The sequence below is a fragment of the Emys orbicularis genome, chromosome 1 (genome assembly GCF_028017835.1).
Source record: "Emys orbicularis isolate rEmyOrb1 chromosome 1, rEmyOrb1.hap1, whole genome shotgun sequence".
Lineage (NCBI taxonomy): Eukaryota > Metazoa > Chordata > Testudines > Emydidae > Emys > Emys orbicularis.
The window spans coordinates 253,157,042-253,167,512 of NC_088683.1; the positions used below are offsets into that span (position 1 = coordinate 253,157,042).

Below are 10,471 nucleotides of genomic sequence, written 5' to 3' on the forward strand. Positions count from 1 at the left end.
CAGAGCCCCTGAAGCTGTGCTGCTGGAGCACTTCAGTGTAGACGCTGAAGCCCGAGCTCCACCGCCCAGGACTGACTTATTGGAATTTTCAAGAAGTCACGGAGGTCTTATAAAATCACGGACTCTGTGACCTCCATGACAGATTCATAGCCTGAGCTATTAGTTGCCGTCCAACACTCCACTATGAGCAATGGGCCTCATCCAAACACCAGTGAAGTCAATCGAAAGACTTTCCATGGGAAAATCTGTGCATTGACTTCAATGGACTTTAGATCAGACCCAATAGCATCCTCAAGCTTTCACCAGCTATAGATGATATGTCACCCAGGACCTGCACGGAGGGCGGATTTAGATAAACACAGGCCCTGATCCAAAATCCACTGACTTCCGTGAGCTTTGGGTCAGGTCCATAATTGGAGAAATTAATCCCTGGTAATCAATGGAGTTACCCCAGGAATTAATTTGGTCCATTGACTAATATAATTTTTTTTCTTCAGTGGCGTCAAGTCAATTACTTAGGCTCCAGAGGGCATTCCATGCCAAACTGTAACAATTTTATGGTATGGCAACTTTTGTCTTTTCCACAAGTTCCCTTTAAAATAATAAAGGTCTAAGAGCCATAGATCAGCTGGTGTAAACCCTTTGGTTCCATCTGATTTTACACCAAAGGAGGATCTGGCTTTACATGTAGAAAAATGACAGAAACAACATACCAGGGTCTATTTTTAAATTATTATATCTCATATAACAAGATTTCTAATTCTGTATGAATTGCTGACACACAATAGTGAGGTATATTTGTGGAAATATTTGTGAAAGTAAAAAAAAAACATGCTACAATGTGTCCAGAAAATATACAATACTGAAGGCACAATTGTACATCTGGTGTGGACTGGTTGTAAATGGAAAAGATGATACAAAATCACAAAGGAGCAAACTAACACATAACAGCTGTTAAGTACAGTACTGTTGCATACAGAAGAGAGACTGTTGCATACAGAAATAATTCCCTTATTGAATAATTAAGTAGGTTTTGATCAAAGCCTTGAAAACTTGACAAGGAAATGCATATTAAATGCTGTTATACTGAGAATAACTCTGGTTATGAACTCACTTTAAAAAAGGGTAGTGCACAGCATACTGATTAACCAAATATTTCTTTTGATAGTAACATAGCTAAATTCATTTTTGTTTGATTTCAGATATGATCCAAATATAAATTGAATGTATCCTTTGTTTATAAGAATATTTCTTCACCTTGTTTTAGATTCTGTATATTATACATTGGAATTTCCTACTCAGACTTGAGTATTTTCTTCCAGACATTTTTATCTAGTCATTTCTCCATAAAGTTAGTGTTCTGGCATTATTGTGCAGACTGACATGCCTGTTTTACATTATAATGATTGCAAAGAAATATCTGGTGTGATTTGGATCAGCAGGTAGTAGTAGTACACATTTCAAATTGCTTACAACCCTCTGCTTTTGGAATTAAGATTTCAAATTTAAAATGCATTATTACTCACATAATACTACAGGAGTGCATGACACTTTGCATCTATATATAGGGTGACAAAGTCCCTATTCTGAGAAGTTTGTAATCTAAGGCAATAGTTTTCAATGGGATTCCTCACTGAGTAACTTTATTCATACAGATAATTGTTAAAGGCTCAAATCTGATATCTTTTAGCCTTTTTGACGTGTCCTAACACCTGGAATGCATCCTTTTTATAAGCCTGGTTACTTAAACAAATCTACCACTGCTATGTGGGAGGCTGTGTTGAATTAATTTGCACTTAAATAGAAATGTCTATAGCCAGTCTCAAAGCTCTATAGAAACAATTAAATCACAATGTTTAGATTCCACAGAAAGAGAACCCAGCGATATAATTAGATTCCAGGATTGTCACTGTTCTGTGCGTGCCACTCTGACGCCTGGAATGTCTGTTGAGTCACATGAAGTGATGGAAACAGCTACAAGCGTGGCTGAGAGCTCGTTTTGTTCTGAATGTCACCAGGTTGACTCATGGCTGGGTTTCGCTGGGTTTTATGAGCCAATTTTAAAGTGCGTAAATCATTTTTGGCTTTTTCTCACACACCCGTGAAAGCACGGGCACAGCTCCCAGTATACAAGTATTAGCTGCTCAGGTAGACGATTAACTCCCTAGCTAATGTGCCACCTGAGCGTGGACAGATTTCTTTTTTGTGTATTACCAATGGCAATTATTAATCCTTATGATATGCCACAGCTGGTTTTGAGGCGCTCATTGCCACTGCACATACACAAAGTGTAGGGGACTGTCCCGTGCAGGGCTCTGCATGAATCCACAGCTTCGTTGGCGCCTGGGTGCAATGTGTGGGGTGCAGCGATATGGCCGTTTCTATGGGGTGCAGGGCCATTGCCCCTCTGCCCTGTGTGAGGGTGGGTGGGGCACAAGGCCATTGGACCCAGGCAGTGTGTGTGGTGGTGGGGGGGGGAAAGGGGAGGTAGGTGGCTCAGGGCCATTGCCCTCTACATGGTGTGAGAGATTTGGGGTGCAGGACCATTACCCCTCTGCAGTGTGTGAGGGCAGGTGGGGTACAGGGCCATTGCGGCTGGGTGTTGGATGAGAGGGTGAAGGGCCAATGCCATCCAGCATGATGTGGGGAGGGGGGTGTAGTGTGATGGGTATGGGGCGCAGGGCCTATGTCTCAGGGCAGTCAGGGCCGGCTCCAGGCAACCAAGCACATGCTTGGGGTGGCACCTGGTAAGGGGCGGCCAATCTTGGGGTGGCCGGGGGCAGCGCGGCGCGGCATTCCGCGGGGGGGGGGGGTGTGCTCCGGCGGCGCAGCGCTCGACGGGGGGGCAGCGCGGGGCGCGGCGCTCGGGGGGGGGGTTCCGGCGGCGCTCGGCGGGGAGGGGCGGGCTCCGGCGGCGCGGCGCTCGGCGGGGGGGCGGCGCGGGGCACGGCGCTCGGGGGGGGGTTCTGGCGGCACGGCGCTCGGCAGGGGGCGGCGCGGGGCGCGGCGCTCGGGGGGGGGGGGTTCCGGCGGCGCGGCGCTCGGCGGGGGGGGTTCGGGGGGCGGCGCTTTTTTTTGCTGCTTGGGGCAGCAAAAAAGTTAGAGCCGGCCCTGAGGGCAGGGTGAGGGGCATGGAACAATTGCCCCTGAGTGCAGGGTGAGCGGTTGGGACCATTGCCCCTGGGTGCAGGGTGAGGGACACATTGCCCCAGGTGTGGTGTGAGGGATCAGGACCATGGCCCCTGGCAGGGTGAGGGGATGCTTGGAGCAGGGCCATTGCCTCAGGGATGCTGTGCTGCGCTGCGCTGCGCATATCCCAGCTGATTGGTGACCCTGGGCTGTGCAGGGGCCACTGCCAGTGGTGCCCCTTGGCCCATGTCCTGGCGGGGGCGCTGTGCCGGGGAGAGGCGCTGACTGAACTGCTGCCGGGGGATATGGCCTGGGGTCCAGGCCAGCCCTGTCCGTGCTGTCTCCTGAGCCCCCCCCATCCATTCCCTGCAGGTGGAAGAGCTGCGCTGCCCCCCTCTCCAGCTGCCACCTGCCAAGATGGTGCTATCGGCCTGCCGGGGGGTGGTGCCCCTGGCTGCCCTAGCACTGCTCCTGCTCGTCTGCCTGGCTCCCGGTGAGTATGTGGCACACCCGGTGCTGTAAGGAACACTCTGTGCCATGCAGGTGGGAACCAAGGGGAGAGGGAGGTGGGTGGGGATGTTGGGAAGATCCCCAGACACCCAGCAATGGGCGCCCGTGCCCAGAGAAAGGCTGCTCAGTGGGGAAGGGGGCTAGAGGGAGATCCAGTAACCCCACTAATTTGAATGTAATTAAAGCCTCTCTCTGGGGCTAAAGGATTCCCTTTATGTATTGCAGTGTCACACACAGAGGCCTGCCCTGGATCCTGACCTCAAACTTTGGGGGAGTTCACGATCCAGCAAGCATGGACCAAGCCCACCTCTCAGTTACCATCTCAGTGGGAAAGAATAATTGTGATAGGTCTCATTCCAGTTGCCCAGGGCCCACGGGGAAGTGAATGGTTTTATAGATAACACACACTTTATAGACTCAGAGACTTTAAGACCAGAAGGGACCATCATGATCATCATGTCTGACCTCCTGCACATGGCAGGCCAGAGAACCTCACCCCCCCCCCACTCCTGTAATAGACCCCTAACCCCTGGCTGAGTAACTGAAGTCCTCAAATCACGATTTAAAGATTTCAAGTTACAGAGAATCCACTATTTACACTAGTTTAAACCTGAAAGTGACCCGTACCTCATGCTGCAGTGGAAGACGAAAACCCCCCAGGGTCTCTGACAATCTGATCCAGGGGAAAATTCCTCTCATTTTGCAATACTCAGCACTAAAAAAATGATGAAATCTAGAAGAGCTCTGCTGTAACTAAAACTAAAAGGAGAATTAAAAATGAGAGAGTACCGTAATTTTTTTTCTCTTTCACTTTGAAAAAAAAATCTGGTTCCACCCACACTTATTTATTGGCACAACCATTTGCTCTAAGACTTTTATTTTCTATAAAAAATTGTCCTTATGTTCAGTGAGATATGTTAGCTGACAAGGCCATTATTCATTTTAGCAAAGTTGTACAGTAAAAGCTTTGTTATCCGGCATGTTGGGGGAATGGGGGGTGCCGGTTAGTAAAAAATTCCGGTTAACTCAGAGTTATACTTACCAATGGAGGGAGTGAGTTTGGGTGCGGGAGGAGGTTTACGTGTGGAAGGTGGCTCGGGGTAGGGGGTTGGGGCACAGGAGGGGTTTTGGGGTGCCAGATCCAGGCGGCACTCACCTTGGGTGACTCCCTGCAGGCGGCAACATGTCCCTGCTGCTCCTAGGCGGAGGGGCAGCCAGGTGGCTCTGCATGTTTCCTCCACCTGCAGGCGCCGCCCCATAGCTCCCATTGGCCATGATTCCTGACCAATGGGAGCTGCAGAGCCAGCGTTCGGGGCAGGGTGGGGCGGGGGTAGCAAATGGAGCCCCCGTGGCCATTCCTCTGCCTAGGAGCAACAGGGACATGTTGCTTCTTCTGAGGAGCCAACGGAGCCAGGTAGGGAGCCTGCCACCCCCGTGCCAACCGGACTTTTAATTTGTATTGGGAGATATCAGAAAGGCTATTTTCTAGAGCTTTGGTAAAGTGCTGGATAACACAGCTTTTACTGTGCTAAAGGAGTCTAAAGGTTCAAGGATCAAGACTGAGTCTGTTTGGAGATTTTTTTCCTATCATCTTATTTAAAATGAACAAGTTTGGGAGCTGGGCATTCCAGTTATGCAAGCTGAGAATCAGATGTGCTGAAGGAAACATGTAAAATTACTCAGACCCATAAGCTTGCTAAATGTTCTCTTTGTAATGCCAAGCTAGGTAATAAAAAATGAACAGTGCAAATGCTTGATGAGTTTTGCTGTGCTGAATTGCCACTGGATTACGGAAAGTTCAAAAGTCTTAGTTAAAACGTGGAGAAAAATAGACTAGTCAATGGATTTTGTTGTCATATTTACATACTGCCTGGCAGCTCGGTGATGACAACTCTCCTAAATAAAAGGGCCAATTCTGCAGCTTTTACGCAGCCCGTTGCAGTCAATGGGAACTCTGACTGAGCAGGGACTGCACGATCAAGTCCATAAGATATAATTAAAAAAAAATGCGTAGAAAAAATGACCCAATTAGTGCATAGACTGACATTTTCCAATATTACAATCATATTTGCATAAATTAAATACTGCAGCCTGTTTCTTTTTTGCTTTTAAACAGAGAAGGTTTTCCCCTAACAATTACACCATTATGGGCAGGCTATAAAACAGTGGTGAAAGCAACTGGGTATTAAAGGGCAGGATATTAAAATATGCTGGTGTGTGAATACACCTGATATTTTTGACTAAGAGGCATACAATTCTTACAGAGAAATTGTTTTAGCAAGATTACAGTTCTGAAATGCTAAGAGGAAAATTGTACCAAGTCTGCTTGCTAATATGCTTTTTATTCCGTGACAGAATTTCTCATGATGATCACAGCAACATGGACGCTACATCCTGGTACTGACACCAGGAAGAAGTCTTGATCTGCTAAAAAATAGATCAGTTGCATGAGATAAGGACATATTAGGTTTCAGTGTCGAGCACCCTTGTGAAAAGATGTTAGAATCATGAAGGTCTTCTCAGAGCATGTGTTTTACTTGAGTGTCAGACCTGGAGCTAGGACAGATACTAATGGGGACTTGCTTTGTTATAACACTATTCAGGAGTTATGCCTTTTGTATTTTTTTTCAAGTTACTGTTTTACTTCCTGTTGTCCAAGGTGCATAGCTAAAGAGTGTACTTAATCTTTATTTTTATTCACCTAGATGGTTCAAGAGGGAATAAACTTAAGCTGATGCTTCAAAAACGCGAAGGTAAAACCTCCTGAACAAACTTCAAATTGCCTCACTGCTTGTGTGGGTTGGGATTTCTTTGCAAAAGAAAAATTCTTCAACTGTTGTCCCTGCTTTGATAAACCTCACATAACACAGAAGCTCAGCCATATTGGCTATGTCTGTGACTCGTCTTAACCTGTTCTGTCAACTGGTCCTGGACATTTTCTGCAAGGTCAACAAGGCATCAGCGGATAGTTTTATTTGGCATAAGAATGGATTTCAGTACCATGGCTCTTTATTTCATAATTCTACACCAGTCTATTGCTGCTGGAATTAGAAGGGTCTTATCAATGGTGCATGCTTATTTGCATTTTGCACTTCGTATGGCCTGAACATAAGCTGCTTCTAAGGCCTTTAAAGAAACAGTTGCTGCTTTGGACATGACTTTTTTTTTTTGCCACTTTAATTTTTCCTTTTCTGAAGGGAAAAATCACAGCTTACTTATGAATTTTGACTGTATGGTTTCTATATGTCTCTGTAGTTTCCCCGGCCTCAGACTTTCATTTACTAACACTTGGCAAACAAATGGCACATTGGGGCTGTGAACTTTCTGCAGTAACATGAAAAAACAAACATAATATAACTATCTGATGATATATATATATATAACATATAACTATCCGTATTGTCTACACCTCTTCCTTTCCCGTTTAACTTTATTAAAAACCATCATCTTCTTCAGCTGAATGTTAACTACACACAGGCTCGGTAAAAATTGTTCTAGGATGAAGATTGGATGCCCCTGTCGCTCCCTCAGCACCCTTCCCCTAGCTTCTAGTGCTGCCTGGACTGGAAGCTTCTCTGTGCCCTCTGCTTCAGCAGGGGGCTTTCAGCTGAGACACTTCCTGCTGAATGCTTTCCCCAGCCAGAAATCACTCTGCTTTAGGCTCCCTGCAGGAGCTGAAGGCATAGAAAGCCTCTCAGCTAGGGTTGCCAACTTGGTAATATTTAAAAACAGGACCCTCCAGCAAGAGTGCCAGAACCTCCCCTGCCCCACCTCTCCCCCTGAGGCCCCACCCCTTCCCTGCCTCTCCTCTTCCCCTTCACCCCTGTCGCTTGCTGCTTTTCCCTGCCCACCCCCACCAGCCCCTGGTCAGGAGGGACTCGCCTGCAGAGCAGGCTGGGAGCTGCAGCCGCCTGATGAAGGTAGGAGGCGGCTCCGGCTGAATAGGGGTTGGAGCGGGTGATGATCTGGTGCCTCCCTGCCTCCAGTAACCAAACTTTGGATGTCCAGTCAGTAGATCTGACCGAACACTGTCAGATCACCTTTTCAACCGGACTTTCCAGTCGAAAACTGGGCACCTGGCCACACTACTCTCAGCCCCAGTGAGCAGCAGGATAAGATGCAGACCCATAGATAAGACGCATGATTTTTTTCTTAATTAGAAAAAAACAAGAACAGTCATATTGCTATAAATTTCCCAGACACTCACAGCTCACCTTGAACCCTTTGTAGCCACATCTCACAGTCTGGGAAGCACTGTACTATGCTGTCCATTAAATCCAGCCCAACTCCCACTTTCTATGAGTGGACTAAAAAGTAATATAACTCAAGATATAAAGTACTATTTTCACATGACCACACAACTGATTTAAGATTGAAAAAAATATGAATTTGAGTTGTTGGTGTTTATCCTAGTGCCTTAAGGCTTGGTTCAAGAATGTGTTTTGTTTGCATGTCTCTTCGTTTCCCCTCCCCCTTATACCAACATGGAGCTATGATGCTTCAGCATGTCTCCTCAGAGTGGAACACAACTCATAGTATGCAGTAGTTTCGTCATTCCTTGTTTAGAGTATACCTTCTGGGCAAGGATAGCTGATGGAAAATCCAGCAGGTAGGGGAAAGGGGCTAAGGGAAACACACGGACAAAATCCAGAATGAAGTAAACTGACAATGTATATTTTATTTAATTGATTATGTCTGTTATTATTACTACTCTGTTGTCACTATTGCGTGCATGGTAAAGCCAAGCATGAAGGTGGTGACTTATTGCTAAAGGCATAACAAGGTTAATACATTTTGGGTTGATTAAAAAGTTACTGCCATGTCATTTGGGGACTTCATTTCAGCTCCTGCACCAGCTAAGACTGAGGTGTCAGTAAAAGAAAATACGGCCAAGGAGTTCTTAAGCAGCCTGAAACGCCAGAAGCGCCAACTGTGGGACAGGACTCAACCCGATGTGCAGCAGTGGTATCAGCAATTCCTCTACTTGGGATTTGATGAAGCTGTGAGTACTAGTCTTGCCAGTAGGAATGGGGACTTCCGTGTGTGTGCAAATATAGTGATACTAAGAATACATATCAATGAAAAAGTGGCTTATTTCTTTTTTTCACAAGTTTGACACTCTCGTACCTTTTGAAAATAGAGAATTGTGATGTATAAATGCAAACCCAGTGGTTATTTTTGATAGCTTGATTTAAAACCCTGTTCATAAAAAATGATATAAAGAAAACATGTTCCAAAATTTTGAATCCTGTTGGGCTTCAATTTAATGAAATTGTCATCTGGTTTATATGGAAGTGTGTGGATGAGAGAGAGACATACACCAAACAAAGTTACCAGTGTTGAAATGAGCATTGTGGTCTCAGTCTATTACTTTGGGTGTTTGGACAAATCACAAACCCACTCATAGTTTAGCATGATTGGCATTCTTCTCAGAAGAGGCAAGGAATTTGAATACCGGCTAGAACATTGGCAGTTGAGCTTTTAGACCACATACCTACGGTATATCCAGCTTTGATCAGTGCTGTAACTTTCAAATTTGCATGAGCACTAAAGGTATTTGGGCACCTAAATTCTTTAGAACTCAATGGAAGTTAAAACTTAGCTATTTAGGCATCTAAGTTAATTAAAAAGTTTAAAGAGAAGTGTGTACTATTTGAAGGCATTTGACAAGCCTTCTTTCCAGAGAAATAGTTAATTTGTAGGAATGTTAGAGTGGAACGGAGAGTTCCAGTTCCTCTGCATATTGCACAAAGCTGTAACTGAGAGATCACTGAAAGTGGGGAATAGACATATTTATAGTCACACAGTCCCAGCTCTAGCATAAAGAGGAGGTAAAAAATAAAGCTATAGATGTTAAATTCTTGGCTTCTTGGAATGTTTTTGATGAGGTTGAATTGGCACAGAGCAGTTGTACTACAGCTAGACTTCCATGACTGTGTGGACTGTTTACTGCACTAATTTTGGAAGGCCAAATGATTTTTTTTTAAAAGCCTACTTTTTTCAAATAAGCAAAGGCTTAACATTCCTAAAATAAACCAGAAGAACCCATTACATTGTTTTCCTTTTTTACAAAATGATTGTGGCTTTAGAATACAAATTGATTCGTTCTCATCTTTTATTTGCAGAAATTTGAAGACGACGTCTCCTACTGGACAAACCTGGGACGTGGTGGCAATGAATATTATGGAGGCTACTACCAGGACCATTTTGATGAAGATGCACCTATTGGGCCCCGAAACCCACACACCTTCAGGCATGGAGCAAATGTCAACTACGATGATTATTAACCTCATTTATTCTACTGTAACTAAGAATTGTATGTCTGTATTGGATTGAGCTAAGCCCTAGCCTCACTAACTCACATTCTCTCTCTCCCTCTACCCTCTTTTTTTTTTATAGTAGCCATTTGTTATAAACAAGGAGAAGAAAGAAACTGTCTAGCACAGAAGCCTATTTGGAATGGGCTTCTATAAATACTTAATAGTACACTATGTATAAGTGTTAGAATTAAAGTCTTTTGGTAGAATAAGCATTTTTCCATTTCTTGGGTAGAGTTTGCAATAGCTGACCATTTCAAAGCACTACATTATTAGGGATTACATTTTCAAGGGCTTTTTACTCATTCTTAAAAACTGATTGCCTAATTCCATGATTTCACCAATTTTGGTATATTTTATAAGACAATGCGTTTCAATGTGCTCAGTTATTTAGGTCTGTGTCAGTACTGTAAATAAATCCCACAATCTTAGAGGAAAAAATGTTTCCTCAAATTTAAACATCTTCCTGGGTCCTTTCCCTACATTTCCATTTTCAGCATCCTCTAATGCATAAT

General features: G+C 44.7%; 1 protein-coding gene across 1 annotated transcript in view; it reads left to right on the forward strand.

Moving 5' to 3' along the window:
• Nucleotides 1–10,158, forward strand: part of ECRG4 (ECRG4 augurin precursor) — a 31,523-nt gene extending 21,365 nt beyond the window's left edge. The window contains exons 2-5 of the mRNA XM_065423318.1: nt 3,502–3,622; nt 6,345–6,392; nt 8,484–8,641; nt 9,765–10,158. Of these exons, the coding sequence (XP_065279390.1) occupies nt 3,547–3,622; nt 6,345–6,392; nt 8,484–8,641; nt 9,765–9,926 (444 nt within the window). The 5' untranslated portion in view covers nt 3,502–3,546 and the 3' untranslated portion in view covers nt 9,927–10,158. The remainder of the gene's footprint in view (nt 1–3,501; nt 3,623–6,344; nt 6,393–8,483; nt 8,642–9,764) is intronic.
• Nucleotides 10,159–10,471: the final 313 nt, after the last annotated feature.